Source organism: Dipodomys ordii, unplaced genomic scaffold, assembly GCF_000151885.1.
Source record: "Dipodomys ordii isolate 6190 unplaced genomic scaffold, Dord_2.0 Scaffold52, whole genome shotgun sequence".
NCBI lineage: Eukaryota > Metazoa > Chordata > Mammalia > Rodentia > Heteromyidae > Dipodomys > Dipodomys ordii.
Genome location: NW_012267268.1, coordinates 9985844 through 10004977, shown reverse-complemented (window position 1 = coordinate 10004977; position 19134 = coordinate 9985844). Strand labels below are relative to the sequence as shown.

General features: G+C 35.5%; 1 protein-coding gene across 2 annotated transcripts in view; it reads right to left on the bottom strand.

Moving 5' to 3' along the window:
- Cntnap5 (contactin associated protein-like 5) overlaps nt 1–19134 on the bottom strand; it is a 921488-nt gene that overhangs the window by 159958 nt on the left and 742396 nt on the right. Inside the window, exon 14 of one of the 2 annotated variants that reach the window (XM_013020681.1) lies at nt 4379–4535. In XM_013020681.1, coding sequence (XP_012876135.1) covers nt 4379–4535 — 157 coding nt within the window. The remainder of the gene's footprint in view (nt 1–4378; nt 4536–19134) is intronic. The other variant, XM_013020682.1, reaches the window with a different exon arrangement.

The window sequence follows — 19134 nt, the reverse complement described above, 5'->3', positions numbered from 1 at the left end:
GGGGAAGAAGGGGGGGGATAGGGGAAGGGATGGTAAAGGGAAACAAAGGAAATGTATTCGTTACCTTGCTCATGTAATTGTAACCCCTCTGTACATTATTTTCACAATTAAAAAATATTGAAATACAAAAAAATCAATTATTAGTTTCATTGCTCTATATTCACTCTCATTCACTTTCTTTGTTAGGCCTCCCCTTCCCCCAGTACCTGTTTTAATTTCCTGTCATTTATTCTATGTGTATGTGTTAATTATACCGTGAAGTTTCAGCATGGCATTTAGAAAGACATGCATATATTATATTTTGGTAAAAAACAAAACAAAAAGCCTCTATTGTTTTTTTTTCCTTTCCCCATTCCCCTAATCCTCTATTGAGATTCCTTATATCATCTCCAGAGTTGGGACATGTTTCAAAATTATTTACTTTCTTTCCTTTTTCCTCTCCAATTTTTTTATATATACATACATACATAAACATAAATATGTATATTCATACACATATACAAATGAGTAAACACAAACAATATTTGGCTTGATGAAATCAGCATATATCTTTTTTGTTTGTTTCTAATATTTTTTGGTGTATTTTTTATTGTAAAAACACTGTACAGAGGGGTTACAGTTACATGAACAAAGTCATCAGTACATTTCCTATGGAGCATTGCTGCTTCCTCCTTTGTTTTTCCCCTACCATCCCTTCCCTCCTACCTCCACAACTACCTCCCCCCACTCCTTGCCAAAGTTGTAAAGTTTGTTTTCAACATAATGTCTTGTACGTCTCATTATTACAATGGGTTAACCTGTATACCTATTTACGCATTTTGGTTTTTCCCTTCCCCTCCCCAAATCAGAGAAATGTATATACAAGTTACAGGGCCCCGACATTAAATACAGTGGAAACAGGGGTTATTCTATAGGGGAGGAACATACAAAGAAACAAAAATATCTCATGGTACATTATAAATACATTAGAAACCCTAGGTCTCCTTGGCTCAGGCTGAAATTTTCTTATTTTCTTGAGTCTTATAGAAAGTAATTTTTCAGAAATAGGTTTCTTAAAACAAAACAAAGCTATGTACATATGTCCATGTAAGATGATGCTAAGTGAAGTGAACACCAAGGTATGGACACAAGAGATCTGTCTTCATTGTTATTGTTTTAAATGTACTATGTGATTTCTTTGTTTGTTTGTTTCCTTTCTATGTTTTTTTCCCTATGGCATATCCCCTATTGCCACTGCATGTGATTTTGGAAGCCTGCATCTTGTATATACATTTGTTTAATCTGGGGAAGAAGGGGAATAACAAAATGCTGAAACAAGGATACAGGGTGACCCATTGCAGCAATGGTACCCACAGGACAGTACACTGGAAATGGGGGAGAATGTGGGAGGAGGTGGCAGGGAAGGGATAGTGGGACAACTAGGGAAGGGGTAACAATGATTGACAAGTAATGTACTCATTGCCTTACTCATGTAACTGTAACCCCTCTGTACAAGACCTTTACAATAAAATGAAATTTAAAAAATCATCTCCTAACAACAAAAAATAACACAAAGAATAATAAATCACCAGAGCCTTAGAAGTTACTCAAGACTACCTGAGCATCTAATTCCACAAAAGGATGTATGTTGTGGTGATTTGAGAGACCATGGGAAAAGTCACAATATTAGCATCTCCTTTGATGTACTCAATAAGAGAATCATTTGATTCAACTGAAATAACAATTCTGCTCTCTTTGTTAAGTGGCATTAATCAAGCCACTAATCATCACTGAGCCTTAATTTCCTTTACTGGATAAAGGAGATAATAAAACTGACCTCAAGGTTTATGGTGTTATCAATATCACATCAGCACATACAACACTAAGAACTATGCAGTATCTACTAACATTTTTTAAGTGACAATATAACTCAGGAGTTCTAATCTATTAAACAGCTATCCACTGGGGGCTGCATTATCCATAGTCTTTTTTCTGGCTAAGAACAGTAAGTTGGGTAACTTTTTCAGGGAAAACTTCTTTGAAGTTTATCATGTTCACATAGAAAATTTAGGATGATAATTTGTGGTGTGTTGCCAGGTACTAATGACTCCCACTGTAATCCTTGCTACTCAGGACGCTGAGATCTAAAGATTGTGGTTCAAGGGATTCTAGACAGGAAAGTCCATGAGACTCTTGCCTCTAGTCAGCCACCAAAAAGCCAGAAGTGGAACTGTGAATCAAGTTGTAGAGTCCTAGCCTTGAGCACAAAAGCTCACAGGCAGTGCCCAGGCCCTTATTTCAAGCCCCAGTTTTAGCACTCACACATGTGCCCCATAGCATACAAATCTAAAACAAAACTTTGAAATATGTGAAAAGCCAGCTTGATCAAAATTTGGCAAACAATAAAGTTAGAAGAACGTTGAGTCTGATGATTAACTTCATCATCATGAAAGCTTTTATACTTTTTCTTTGACCAGTAAATATTACAGTTGGATAGATAATGAATGCACTTCCACAAGGTTTCCTCAGGTCTTGTGATTAAATATATATTGCCTTGTCCATGATGTGCATGGAGACAAAACTAGCTCATCGACCTTTCCCATGCCAGGGATTTGTGATCTGGATTTAACCAACTTTCCCTTTACTTTCATTTCTTGTACATTTTCTACTTGAAATCTATGTAGTAACTACACCAGTGCATTTATTTGTGCTTTAACAAAGTAGTGGGGTGGGGTTTTTTTTGCTTTAATTTCTTGTTAATGCACTTTACCACATTGAGCTATTCATTACAAACTATGAAGTATTATCTTTTTCATATCCTTTGGGTTCCTCAAGAACTGGATTAGACTGACCTTCAAGTTTTCTGTCAAAAGAATGGCTGGCTGGCATATACTGGCACTCAGTATGTCATATTATATCATATTACAAAAAACATACATTCACTTTTGTAAATTTACTTTTGTTTTCAAAATCATTTAACTCAGAATTAAATCTAAATCTCAGTCTCTCCTCCTTGAATTTCTTGATCTCTGCTCAACTAGATTTTGCCCGGAGGTGTTCAGTATAGATATTTTGGGTAAAGCTGACCAACTGACTCTTGATAGGTTAGTTGTTGAACAAGGTCTGTATCTAATAATAAGTTCTGATATCCTAATATAGAATATTTGCCCCAGAAAGTGAATGGGGATTTTTGTCTGGCCATATAGAAAACAGAAAGGCCTATAAAATGTGTAATAACCTCTGTGGTATTATAGATGTGCTGGTATAAGAGGTGGAGATGAGTCCTTCTTAGTGCACCCTAGGAAATAAAGTTCAACCAGTATTTGACGGGGTTCAGAGGTGAATGTGTTAATGAGTACGTCCAAGAAAGGAGAGGCAACCTGCTGAATGGACGATATGATCAATTGAGTATTCTTGAGAAAAATGTATAGAAGCACAACAACACAATTAAGTAAAATGGTGTCATCATTCCTACCCTTCACTATTCAATGAGATAAGCCCTGAGTAGTTGTTCCCTAAGAAGAAAATACCATAAAAAATGAGGAATACTTTCCTTTCAAAAGTGTTCACTTTGTGTCTTATCTACATCATCTTCTGCAATTATACATCATGAAGTCAGGGTGTTTCCCTTTGAACCTGGAAATCTGCAAACAATTCTTAATACTATACACTCTGAAGTTGAATTTATGAATCAAAGAAGTTAATCTAAGCTATTAGAATACAAATTTTTATATGAACTCTAAAAAAAAATCATGAACATGGCAAAACTAGGCTTCACATACTGGACCACTTAAACTTGGGTTTTCTTGATAAAGGAGAATTTTAAGAGACTTTCTGCAGATAATTTTAAACTCTAATTATAGATTTGTCACTTGATAGGAAAGTGGTTCTCTAGGGAATTTTTAAACGCCTCTGTAATTGACATTTCTCAATAACAAGATAAAAAGAAAGTCATATTAAATGTAAAGATGATTATGAAAATTAATTAGGTGGTCAATAAATTTCCTTGGCTATATTTATTGGAGGTGAAGGAGACTAAAACATCAATTGAAGAAAGGAGAAATAATCTCTACAATTACATCTCCTTATCTTCCTTACTCCAGTCTCTGAAACCTCTATTCTGTTATAGAAAAATTGACAAATATCACAGAGATCAATATTGTATTCCTTTTTTTTTTCTTGAAATAGAGGGTTCAGAATACAAGGAAGTGGTGGTATAATCATGTGCTTTTATGGCAAAAATTCAATCACAGCCCTAAAATATGAGACCCAAGCTTTTTTCATTCAAGCCCTAATTCAAATTGAATTTCTCATCCACAGACTTCTCCCTTTGGGGAAATTTCATGCATCAATTAATGTGCTTCCTCCAGAACTGTTGAATGATCACAGTTCTCATTACCATTCATCCTTGTCTGCATCACAATTGCAAAAATGTCCAAAGTCCAGGCAGTTCTCCTCCAGGCCACATTCACACTGCTGAACCCCAGGAAGAGAACCTCCCCAGTAAGGGTGTCTTTCATTGGCCCTTCCAATCCACCAGGTAAATGGTGTTCCATCTGAAAGACAAGAGGTTTTACAAGTCAGGGTGTAAGCCTGAAAGAGCACAAGGGACATTACAGAAAGGGAGATTAACTTGTCTACAAATAATATACATTGTCAGGTGCCAGTGGCTAATAGCAATAAATTTATTCCAGAGGCTGAGTTCTGAGGATCACAGTTGAAATAAAGCCCAGGAAGGAAAATCTGTTAGACTCTTATCTCCAATTAACCACACACAAAAAGAGCTAAAAGTGGAGCTGTGACTCAAGTGGTAGAGAGCTAGCCTTGACCAGAAAAGACCAGGGAGAGCACCCAGGCCCTGAGTTCAAGCCTCAGGACCAGCAATAAATAAATTATGTATATATTAGATAGCATAAATATTATTATATTATATATAACTACATATAATTTTTATTTTCACCATATATTTACATGTATAGTCTCTCTCTTCATTTCATTTTTCTATCCTTCTTCCTTTATCCTCTCACTTTCTCTCTTTTCTTCCTTTTCTTCTGTCTTTATTCCCACCCTCTTTCTTGTCCTCCTTTTTTTTTTTGGTTTGACTATGGAGCTTGAACTCTAGGCCTGGGTGCTGTCCCTCAGCTCTTTAGCTCAAGGCTGTATCACTTGAGCCACAGCACCACTTCCGGGTTTCTGCTGGTTAATGGGAGATAAGAGTCTGACAGACTTTCCTGCCTGGGCTGGCTTTGACCTGTGATACTCAGATCTCAGCCTCCTGAGTAGCTAGGATTACAGGTGTGAGCCACCAGCATCTGGTTTCTTGCATTTTCTTCCCTTTACCTCCCACCTTTCTTTTCTCTCTTTGTCCCCATATCCATCCCTATTTCTCATTTTGTTTCTTTCTTAATTTTTCTCTTTGCTTTCCCAACGGCATTGATACAGATATATAGAGTACAAAACAGTCTCTATTTACATATTTATGCATATATATATTCATTATATAAATAACATTTGCCAAAATAATTTATGTGATGTATACTGGCAAGGGTACCAATTCAAATTCTTATCAGATCAGACAGCTACCACAATTGAGTAAATTGGGGTACATTCTAACAAAAATATGGATAAATAACAATTTCCTTTTAAAAACTATCAAAAATAGAAACAATCACTCTCTATATTCAAGATTAGCTTTTGTTTTCAATTTGTGGTGCATAAAGAAAAGGATAGAGATGAAGGTGTTGGCTCAGGTTAGCCTACCTCTCATTGTTTTCTGACATGATCTGACCAACTCTAAGATAAACTCATGTTCTGAACTTTTTAAATGAAATTTCAGATGCACTGGAATGGGAGAAAAAATAAAACTTTGTGATAACCGGGAACATGTAAGCCAAATGCTTTCTTCTGAAAGCCATGTTTAACCCATCTAGAGCTGGTAAATTATCTATAATTTATTTTATATGGTCAAAAAATGATTTTAGTTTTGTAATTTTTATATTTCTTAAAAATTAATTTAATAAGATCTGTTTTATCTTTCTTAATGATTGAAAATATCAGAGCCAATTAGGATGATTATTTAGAAAATAATATAATATCCAAAATAACAGGTATAGAGATCAGCAGTTGCTCAGGCATTGGATTCCACTAATAACTGCTGCATTTCTCTCATTTGGCTGATTACAAGGTGCTTAAAATATGCTTATTTTTAAATTTTGCAATATCTGTATCCAGTAGAAAAGTATAGTTTGAGATTCATCTCAACCTAGTAGGAATAGCAATTACTAAAACTCAAAAACAACTAATAACAGCAAGGATATTAGTTAAGGATGGAACCTTTATTTGCCAATGATAGAAATCTAAGTAAATACAACCACTTTGGAAATCAGTATGGGGAGTCCTAAAAAATAAAATAAAATACCATGTGATTCAGTTATAAAACTTTCAGGTATACATGCATATGAGTAAAGTCAGATTACTGTAGATAGAGACACCAGCATACTACTGTTTATCACTGCACCATCTAAGTAACCAAGCTATTGAATCAGCCTAGGTGCACATGAATGGATGATCTAATAAATAAAATGTGGTATATGCAGAACAGTATATTATTCATCCATAAAGAGTTAAGTTAGCTCATTAGTGGGAAAGTGGACTGATGATTCATTATGCTAAACAAAATAAACTAGAGTCATCACTGGAAAACAAGTTTAAACATGTTTTCTTCTGTGTGGAGTTTGTAGATTCATTCCTGAAAATAAAATTGGTCTATTACAAATGATTATTTTTATTTTAGGGTTTTTTAAATTCTCTTTTTACTCTCTCCCTTTTGGTCCTTTTTTTCCTTTTCTTAATTGATATTCTTTTCATCCCCAGATATACGCATGTCTTCAATTATTAGATCTTATCCTTCATTATATGCATACTTAATTCAGATATTGATTACTTAATTCACAAACACTCAACCTTAACTCTTTTCATTATAGTATTATTTCTTTAAAACATATAATTTTTAAGTGTTTCATATTTAAATTTTTTTATTTTTCCTTATACTTTATCTTTCTTCTACTTTCCTTCTATCCTTTTCCTCTCTCTAAATTTGGGTGTTTGCTATATTCCCTCTCTCCCTTTTCCTCCCCACACTCTTCTAATCTTATTTTCTCCTCACAATTCTCTATAAACCTGTTAATTTCGGGTCTTCTGACTACTTCTTTGATTTTCTTAGTCCACTGACCCCTAGTTGTTTGTTGTTGAACTAGATTGTATCTGTTGAACTAGATTGTATCTGTACTCATTTTGATTGCATCAAACAATCTGTGCAACTACAGGACTCTGGTTGATGCTTGCCTTAAAATAGTGTTATAGAACAGAACTGGTTTGGCTTTCATACCCAAATGGGCAGAACACGCCAGAGAAACACAAGAAAAATGGCAAGTCCAGGTATCTCAACTCCCACTCATGATAATCAGGCAACAGAGCAGTTAATGAATAATCCAGAGGAGAGTCCTCAAAATGCTCTACAAACAATACTGGTAAACATGCTGAATGAAAAGACTAAAAGCCTGCAAAGGAATCTATGTGAACATGATAGGGAAATCCATGAGCATGATGAGGCTAACCAAATACAGGCTAACAAAATACAGGAATTTCGTGAGTTTAAGGAGCTAATCAAAATTAATTGAGGAATTTCATGAGCAGGATGAGAAGAAACAAAGATTAATAGAAGCATTCATGGAATCCACAAGCAGAAAATTGGAGAAAACCATGGAGGCCACAAAGGGAATGCTGAATGAAGCCCAACAGAAGGAAAGGGAGTCCAATGAAACTATTACCAATCAACTAAAGGATTTGAGAATGAACACTGAAAACCAAATTAAGGAAGTAAAGAACTCCGTACAAGATGTAAAACAAAGCTCCAATAAAGATTTTGAAGCCATCAAATCTGATCAATTAGAAGAAAAAGAAATAAAAAATAAAGTACAAACTCTTGACCATAGTTTACACCCTGCAGAAGATTGAATCTCTGGGACTGAAGACAGCATAGACATTATTAGGAAAGAATAGTCAAGTATTCAAGACAAATCCAAGAATTATGATAGCTCTAATTTAAGGAGGAAGGCCTAGAGACAGAAGTGAAAGGTCTAGGAAATTTATTTATTTAACAGGGTCCTAGTGGAAAACTTCACAAATATGCCAAAAGATAAGCCCATTTAGATACACGAATCCTTTAGAACCCCAAATAGACCAGAGCAGAACAGGACATCCCTATTTCATGTTAGATTCTGCACAGGATCAATTGAGACCAAGGAAAGGATCCTTAAAGTGGTCAGGGATAAAGATCAATCACCTATGAAGGAAAACCAATCAGAATAAATTCAGATTTCTCAGCAGAGACAAAGCAAGAAGAGCCTGGGATGATGTATGCCATACCCTAAAACAACCATCAACCAAGAATACTGTACCCAGCTAAATTCTCACTCATAACAGAAGGTCAAATAAAAACCTTCCACAGCAAAGAAAAATTGAAACAATTTATCTTCACCAAACCAGCTCTACCAAAAATATCTAAAAATGTCCTACACATAGAAAACCAACAAGAGCATGGTAAAGGCCAAGATACAGAGAATCTAAGAATCATAGGAAGAACCCAGTTGTCACAGCCCCCACAAAGGTGGATAACATGGTAGGAAATACCAAACACCTCTCAGTCCTAAGTCTCAATATTAATGGACTTAACTCTCCAAATAAGTGACATAGATTGTTTAGTTGGATCAAAAAGCAAGGTCCTTCTATCTTCTAGCTTCAAGAGACAAACATAAAAACAAACATTCTGAAAGTGAAAGTCTGGAATAAAATCTACCAAGCAAATGGCCCCTATGAACAGGCAGGAGTTGCAATACTAATATCAGATAAAATAGACTTGAAATTAAAATGAATGAGAAGAGGAAAGAAGGCCAACACATTCTAATTAAGGGATCTCTGCTTCAGGACGATATTACAATTCTAAACATCTATTCACCAAATAATGAAGCACCTGAATGTATCCAAGAAACACTACCTTCACTCAAACCTCACATAGATCCAAAGACATTAATTTTGGGAGGACTTTAACACACCACTATCCCCACTGGATAGAGCAACCCAGCAAAAACTCAACAAAGAAACATCACATCTAAACAAATGCATAGATCAACTAGACTTAACAGACATCTACTGAATATTTTACCCAGCAGCATCAGAATTCACGTTCTTCTCAGCAACATGTGGATCTTTCTCCAATATAGATCACATTTTAGGTCACAAACCAAATTTGTTGGACTTTAGAAATATTGAAATTATGTCCAGCATTCTCTCAAACCACAAGGGAATAAAATTAGAATCCAACACCAAAAGCCACTTGAGAAAAAAGAAAATCCTGTAACACATGGAAGCTGAACAACACACTGTTAAACCATCAGTGGGTCATGGAAGAGATTAGAAAGGAAATTCAAATGTTCATGATATTTTAAAAAATGAACATACAAATTAACAGCTACTTTGGAACACAGCAAAGGCAGTACTCAGAGGCAAGTTTATAGCTCCGAATTCTTATATCAACAAATTGGAGAGAACTGAAACCAACAATTTAATGAGGCACCTGAAGCTCTTTGAAAAAGAACATAGAGCAAAACCCCAATCCAGTAGACAGAAATAAATAATTAAAATTAAATGAATTAGAGTAAACAAAAGAAAGAAGAAACAAAACAAAAAGTTGGTTCTTTGAAAAATTAACAAAATTGACAGATCTTTAGCAAAAATTATGAGAAAAAGAAGAGAATACACCCAAAAAACAAAATCAGAGATAGCATGAAAACATTACCACAGATACACCCAAGATTCAAAACATTATAAGGGAATATTTCTCAAACCTTTATGCTGATAAATTTGAGAATCTGGAAGAAATAGAAGAATTTCTAGCCAGGTGCCAGTGTCTCATGCCTGTAATCCTAGCTATTCTGGAGGCTGAGATCTGAGGATCATGGTTCAAAGCCAGCCCAGACAAGAAAGTCCATGAGACTCTTATCTCCAATAAACCACTAGAAAACCAGAAGTGGCACTGTGGCTCCAGAGGTAGAGCACTTGACTTGAGCTGAAGAGTGCAGGGACACTGCCCAAGCCCAGATTTCAAGCCCCATGACTGAATATAAATGAATAAATAAATGGAATAGTTTCTGGCAAATATTGATATGCCCAAAGTAAACAAAGATGATATAAACCAACTTACCAGGCCCATAGCAAGCATTGAAATAAAAATAGCAATGAGAGAGCTCCCATCAAAGAAAAGCCCAGGACCAAGTGGATTTAGAGCTGAATTCTGCAAGGCCTTCAAAATACTCTTCCAACTTGAAAGTGAAAGTCCACTATCAAACTCTCTCTATGAAACCATCATAATCCTCATCTAAAACCAATCAGGAACTCATCAAAAAAACAGAACTATAGACTCTTTCTTTGATGAACACAGATGCAAAACTTCTCAACAAAATTTTGACCAATCAACTTCTCCAATTCATCAAAAATATCACACAACATGATCACATAGGATTTATTTCAGGGATGTAAAGATGGTTGAATATATGCAAATCAATCAATATAATTCATCACATCAACAAGAGAAAGGATAAGAACCACATGGTTATCTAAAAAATAGATGCAGAAAAGGTATTCTACAAGATCCAACACCCTTTTATGATGGAAGCTCTGGAAAAAAAAAGAATACATGGAACATTCCTCAATATAACACAGGCTATGTATGACAAACCTACAGCCAGCATTATACTTTTAACAGTGAAAAGCTAAAGCCATTTCCTCTAAACTCAGAAATGAGACAAGAATGTCTACTCTTTCCACTTCTCTTCTATTTAATATTAGAATGCCTAGCTTGAGTAGTAAGACAAAATGCAAACATAAAAGGGTTACAAATAGGATGAAGTAAAACTCTCCCTCTTTGCAAATGACATGATCTTATATTTAAAGTACCCCACGGGCACAATTCCAAGTTGTTCCATCTGACCCCAAAATTTGGCAAAGTAGCAGGGTATAAAATTAACCCTCAAAAATAAATGCCTTCTCTGTAGGCCAGAGATTTCAGCACAGCTGAAATCAGGAAAGCAATTCCTTTTGTAATAATACCACAAAAAAATAAAATACATAGGATTTAACTAAAGAAGTGAATGACCTCTATGATGAAAATGTTAAAAACTGGAAAAGGAAATCAAAGCAGAACTAAGGAAATGGAAAAACCTCCTATGCTCCTGGATTGAGAGGATTAACATTGTGAAAAGGGCAATACTGCCAAAGGCTATCTGCAAATTCAATGTGATGTCTATCAATATCCCTACCTCATTCTTCAATGAAATAGAAGAAGCAATCCAAAAATTCATATGGATCAATAAAAGACACCAAGTAGCCGAAACAATCCTTAGCAGAAAGAACAGTGCTGGAGAAATATCAATACCAAATTTCAAACTCTACTATAAAGCCATAGTAATCAAAACTGCTTGGTACTGGCACAAGAACAGACCTGAAGACCAATGGAATAGAACTGAAGACCCAGAAATGAATCCACAGACTTATAGCCACCTAATCTTCGATCAAGGAGCTAAAAAGATAGAATGGAAGAAAGACATACTCTTCAGTAAATGGTGCTGGCAAAATTGCTTGAACCCTTTTAGAAAATAGCCAGGTGCCGGTGGCTCATTCCTGTAATCCTAGCTACTCAGGAGGATGAGATCTGAGGATCCCAGTTCAAAGCTTGGCCAAGAAAGAAAGTCCTTGGGACTAATACCTCCAATAAACCACTAGAAAATTGGAAGTGCCACTGTGGCTCAAGCAGTAGAGTGCAGGGACAGTGCCCAAGCCCAGCATTCAAGCCCCACAAGCAAAAATAAAATAAAATAAAACTATAGAAAACTAAAGCTATATTATTTTTTTTTCTTTTTGCTTATATGGTGCTGAGGAATCGAACCCAGGGCCTCATGCATGCAAGTCAAGTGCTCTTCCAATGAGCCACCTTCGCAGCCCCCTAAAACTATATTCTTATATATCATACTACACCAGAATCAACTCCAATGGATCAAAGACCTTGAAGTAAAAGCAGACACCCTAAATATATTACAGGAAGTAACAGGAGCAACTCTAGGGCTCCTTGCTACAGGCCAAAATTTTCTTAATAAAAACCAAGAAACACAACAAATCAAAGGAAGGTTGGAGAAATGGGATTGAATGAAATTGAAGAGCTTCTGCATGGCAAAGGACATAGGTAGCAAGTCAATAGAAAACCCACATATTGGGAAAAGGTCTTCATTAGCCATACAGTGGACAAGGGTCTCATATTTAAAATGTAGTTAGAACACAAAAATTAAATTCCCCAACAATAAATCCTCAAAAAAAGTGACTGATTAATACGTGTGCTAAAAACTTAAAGGGAGGAGTCTTCTCTGAAGAAATAAGAATGGCCAATAGACACAAGAAGAAATGCTCAACTTCTCTGGCCATAAAAGAAATGCAAATCAAAACATTGATATTCTACTACAACGCTATTAGAATGGCTCTAATCAAGAAATCTAATAACAACAGATGCTGGAGGGGATGTGGCCAGAAGGGAATCCTACTGCATTTGGTGGGAGTGTAAACTTGTTCAACTACTTTGGAAAGATGTATGGAGGTTCCTGGAAAGAGTAAACATCCAGCTCCCCTATGACCCAGCAATCACACTTTTAGGCATTTACCCAAATGATCATAAACAAGGCCATACTAAACCTATCAGCACAATTATGTTTACTGCAGCATTATTCGCCACAGCTAAGATATGAAACTAATGCAGATGCCCCTCTGTAGATGAGTAGATAAAAAATGTTATATATATGTATATATATGAGTGTGTGTGTGTGTATATATATATATATATATATATATATATATATATATATATGAATTCTATGCCTCCATCAGAAAGAATGACACCAGACCATTTGTTAGTAAGTGGAAAGACTTGGGGAAAAAATCATATTAAGGAAGTAAGCCAGACCCCAAAAATATAGGTCTCATGGTTTTCCTTATTTGCAATAAATAGTATGTCTAGGACAAGCAGAAAAGGTCAAAATCTATGTACATTTGACCATATAAGATGATGCCAAGTGAAATGAACCCCAAGATAGGAACACAAGGGGTTTTATCGTTGTTGCTGTTTTGATTATACTTACAATGTGATTTTTTTGTTTCTTTTGTATGTTCTTCCCCCATGGTATAACACCTATTTTCACTGTACTTGATTCCGGTGCCCTGAATCTTGATATACATTTTTCTAATTTGGGGAGGGGAAGGGAAGTAACAAAATGCTGAAATAATGATAGAGGCTGACCCATTGTAACAATGAGATGTACAAGACACTGTATTGGAAACAAATTTTACAGCTTCAGGCACCGGGGAAGGAGGGAGAAGTTAGGGTGGTAAGGAGGGAAGGGATGTTAGGCGAAAAACAAAGGAGGGGCTAACAATGCTCCATAGGGGCTAACAATACCTTACTCATAAAACTGTAACCCCTTTGTATTATATCTGTACTGTAAAAATATATCTTAAAATAAAAAAGGAGGTGCTATCTACCGTGCTTTGACAATATTCACCGAAATTTTGTAGTGAATTATGGCATTGTATTCATAAGCTGATACAATCAATTAACAAAAATATCATTTAAAAATGAAAGAAATAAGGATTAGAGTTTGGTTTCCATTTCTCATTTTATTTTTATTTATTTTTTCTGGTGCAGATTCTTTTTTATTAGTAAGTTTTTATTGTGAAAATACTGTACATAGGGGTTACAATTATATGAACAAGGTAATGAGTACATTTCTTATCAAGCATTGTTGCCTCCTCCTTGGTTTCCCCTTCCCAACCCTTCCCATCCTCCCCCTCCCTTGCGCCAGAGTTGTAAAGTTCGTTTTTCAACATAACGTCTTGTACATCTCGTTGCAATGAGTCCACCTGTATCCCTAGTTAAACGATTTGTTTTTTCCCTTCCCCTCCACAAATTATACCGACATCAAATACAGTGAAAGCAGGGGTTATACCATGGGGAAGGGCATACAAAGCAACAAAGAAGTCATGTTATAGATTTGTTAGAAACAATTGCTTGAAAACAAAAACATTTGAATACTTATCTTGGGGTTAATTTCACCTAATATCAACTTATCTGACCGTTTCTGCTTGTCTCAGACATATTTCCCTTATTTGCCATTTCTCATTTTAAACGAGACTAATTAGATTTATTTGAGGAATATATTAGGGAAGAATTCCACTGAACTATGGTTTACTGTACATGAACATCCTTGTTTAAAAATAATCCCTACAAATTACACACACAAATTTCTCTTAATTACTCTCTGCTAGTTCACAATGGAAGGAACTCAGAAAAGCAAAGTGAGGCCACTTGTAGGGCTCAGTGATCTGGAGACCATGTGAAAGACCATATGCTTCACAGCTCTGCTCACAGACCCTGTGTTCTTCCTGAAATGGAGTGCATCCTTTCATTGACCAATACCTTTTTGAACATAAGTATAACAAATCTTTTCCTGTAGTTTTCAATAGCTGTAAATAACTACTAAGTGCTCAAATATACCACTTTCTTCTTATATCCACACTCAGATCAACATCACTTGGTGTTTTAGAGGTATGGAGGGATTACTTGGAACATGCAATTTATTTAGTACTAGGTTTAAGTAATGATGCCAGTGTGTGACTTCAAGTGGTAGAAAGGAAAAGAAAAACATTTTGTATCCATATACAGTCACCAATGTTGACCTTGGCTCCCAGAATGAGGGAAAAACAAAACAAAACAAAACAAAAAACCTGTGAACCTCTCTCTTCTGAGTACTGCCCAGTTTTCCCTTTTCAGAATCTAGACCCTTGATTATACAATTAATTCATCACTGATTTTTGGATTTTTATAATCTACTCCAGAATTAGAAGCATGTTAATAGCATCATTATTAATATATAAGACTTCTAAACAAATTCCAGTGGATATGATGTTTCTAAAATTTTACCAATATATATTTGGTTTCTTAGCTCTGTAGAAATTCTATCAGTTGCCCAAAACTCTATTGTGTTCTGAATTTTTTACCTCTGAAGATTGGCATTTCTCTGTTAACACTTCACAATTAATTTAAAGCCTGTAAAGTTATTTTAACTGATTCACTATCAGTGAAAGAGGACAAATATATATATATATATATGATATATATATACATTACATCACACACATTTATGAAAGGAGGATTATCACTACTATTGCTGTGTGTACTTGCTCATTATTCCATATTTATTTCTTCATCCTTCTAATGTACTAGAGGAAATATGAAAATGAGCAAACTGAGGATCATGCAGGATTTGATATCATAACCCTAATAATAGATCAGGCAAACAATCTACACTTTAGCTGAAACTTTTCTCCATTGAATAAACTGATATTTCATTTAGCAGAAAATTATTTCACAAATGAAAGAATAAAGCATATTCATAAGAATTTTTTTCACTTAAATACTCAATTATTTGACAGGCTATTTTCACAGGCTTTTCTAATGTTTCAGGCATTATTCTAGACTCAAGATAAATCACAAAACAAAGAAATGAGCAACATAACTGTGTCCTCAGAGACTGCATTGCAATAAAGGTGATTATGTAAGAATAATAAATGTAGGAAAATATAGCAAGGTAAATTGTACAGTGAAGGAAGGAATTTTGCAACATTTAATCAAACTGATTAGGAAAGACTAACAACATCAAGATCTATTTTGGGAAACCTTGAAGGCAATGATCTAGTCAGTGATTGGACAGCTGGAGAGCAGCATTGCAGACCAAAGAAATGAGCCATGTGAAAGATTTAGAAGAAATTGCTGCATTTTCCAGGATCTATGGCCAAGCTTTTAATTACAATCTTCAAAAGGTAGAGCAAGCTTTATTAAGATGGAAAAAAAACAGGAGTGGGAAAAGACAGGTAAAACAGAACTTGCATTCATCAACTTCTTAATGAGGAGGAAAAAAATTCTCTGAAGGCTTGAAAACAAAAGACATTTATTAGGATACTTGATTTTTACAGACTAGGAAAGATGGAAAAAATGGGTTTCAGATTCAACAATGCTGTCATAGAATTTGTTCAGTGAAAGGACCCTACCTGGTTGTCTGCCCATGAACACCAAATGCCAAGAGACAGACTTGGCTGAATCTGCTTTGCTGCTGGGCCTTAGGTGATTTCCCTTTGAAGATGCAAGCCATGTGGCTCCACAGAAGATGTGTCTGTGGGAAGTCCCTACACAGTACAACAAGCTGCTACCAGTTTCAGTTCCATGTAGGTATGAGGGATAGGAAAGTGTTCTCTACATTCATCTGGAAGATTTCAAACTTGAATTTGACTTCACTGTGGAACCAGAACTTACAATGTCAATTCCTTCCCACTACAGAACGGTACTGAAAAAATAATGATACACATAAATAGGATGAATGTCCATTATGGAACCATGTCATTCCACCTCTGAATTCTGAGTATCTCCTGTAAAACTGGAATACTTGTCCAAATATCTGATGCTTTAGATGTTTCTGATCAAATGAAAAACATGTGAGGTACTGTGAGAGAACATGGACAATATTTTTGCTTTAATAATCAGGAAGACATGAAGCCATTCTTTTTCAAGAGGAAGCAGAATAGAGAAACATGTATTCACCCTGAACTGTCTACATAGGGAAAAAATGATGCTTCTTGCTTGTGGCTTCTGAGTGTGAAGCTCATGACTAGGAAGCTATGTTTTCATACAAAGTTCTATCAGCATGAATCACAAGGATGTCCATCAAACAGTTCAGAAAATAACAGGGAGATGACCAAACTCTGGGACCTTCTAGCAGCTGCCTTAAAGTCTTGGATGAATGGTAATATGCTCAGTGCATCGAATATAGGAAAGATAATTGAGTTATTGTATTAATTTATATTGCTTTTATGTATTTGGAATATTATTATTACATGTTCTATTTTCTAAAACCAAAACTGGGAAAAACTAAACCAACAACAACAACAAAAACCTCCTGGGAAACTTCCTTAGCACATGGATTAGCTATCACATTAAGTGATTATTTGTCCTTTATATATACCAAATAGAATATCATTGAAATACAAACAGAAATAGGGATGGGCGCTGGTGGCTCATGCCTGTAATCTTAGCTAGTCAGAAGGCAGAGACCTGAGGATCATGGTTCAAAGCCACCAGGTCATGTGAAAATCTGATCTTCAATTATCCACCAGAAAACCAGAAGTGACATTGTGGCTCACGTGGTAGTGACCTTGCCTTGAGCTGAAGAGCTCAGGGACAGCACCCAGAGTTCAAGCCCTACAATTAACAAAACAAACAAAAACAGAAATAGAAAATATTGTTAAAAAATTTGAGGCCCTGAGTTCAATCTTCTTTTACTACCCCTGTCCCCCTAATCCTCTACTGTCACCCCTACCCCCACAAAGTAACATTACAAAATATGTTCTGGTTTCTGGTTTGTGGGCAGTGTTCTGAAGTGATACACAAATATACATATATATTCAATTGTCACAAACCCATGAAGCATATAATTATCCCTCATTTTATATCATATCAATTAGCTGTCTAGAGGCAATAGAGTTTGGAAGGTCAGAAAGAGGATCTGAATCCAAGCATTTTCATGTAGGAGTTATGAATTATCCTATTCTCACCAACATGCTTTGTTTAAAGGGTAAAAAAACCCATACAGTTGAAAAATGTTATGCAAAATATATGAGAATGTATTAAAAGTTATAAGGAATAACTAAGGTACTCATAATATATTCACTAAAAGAATAGCAAAATAAATAAATATTCCTGACTTATTGTATGTTCACACATTATAATTCTCCATTAAAATTTAGTCTGAGCCAGGTGCTGGTGGCTCATGCCTATAATCCTAGCTACTCAGGAGGCTGCGATCTGAGGATCATATCAAACCCAGCCCAGGCAGGAAAGTCCGTGAGACTCTTATCTCCAATAAATAACTCCGAAAAACCAGAAGTGGAGCTGTGGCTCAAGTGGTAGAGTGCTAGCCTTGAGCTGAAGAGCTGAGGGACAGCACCCAGGCCCAGAGTTCAAGCCCCACGACCGACCAAAAAAAATTAGTCTTAGTCTTGTGTGGTTAAGATTTTCTTCTAAGTCTTCCCACTGAGAGTATGTTTATCTTTGGTACAGATAACACACAATATAAAAAAGGGGTTTCCCTTGGTAGCTTCCTTCTTTTCAAATATTCCTTAGTTCTATCCATTTTGCTGAAAACAACAAAAGATCATTCTTTTCTGCAGCTGAATAATATCTCATTGTGTATCATTGCAACATTAAGTTTCTTTATTATCTGTTGATAGGTTCTTATATTGACCTCATAGCTTAGCTATTGTGCATAGTTCTACATGAGCATGATGATATGCTGATTTCATTTTTTGATATATATTTCAAAGTGGGACACAGAGATAATATGACAAATCAACATATTTTTGAAGTAAATACTAAGCCTGAATTTGAAAGAAAACCACCCCTAGTTCTCTCAAATGTGAAAACAAAAACAAAACAAAATAAATGAATATGGAATAATAATTGTTCAAGATCTAGAAGGAACTGGGTACAGTGATAAAAAAGGAAGTCATATTTGATCAGAACTCATTGGATACATGTATGAATATATCTCACTGAATAGCAATAATATGAACAATTAATAAATGCTAATCAAAAGAAGATTTTAAAAGCTGGGAATATGGTAACCAAAGCATCTGTAACCAAAGCACTCATTGGCCTATGGCCAGATCCCAGGTTACAGGGTAAAACGTTGCCTCAAAAAAATCAAAAACCCAGGCCCAGAGTTCAAGCATCACGACTGACAAAAAAAAAAAAATCAAATATGTATGCAAACTAATTAATTAATAGGTAAATATATAGGTAAATGAATAAAAATGAAGATGGGTAAAATTCTGCATATCTGTAGTCCTGGCCATGGAAGAGGCTTAGACAGGAAAACTGTGTCCACAATTTGAGACCAGCCTAGGCAAAAGAGTATGATTCCATCTCAATAAATACTCTCAAAAGTGTCA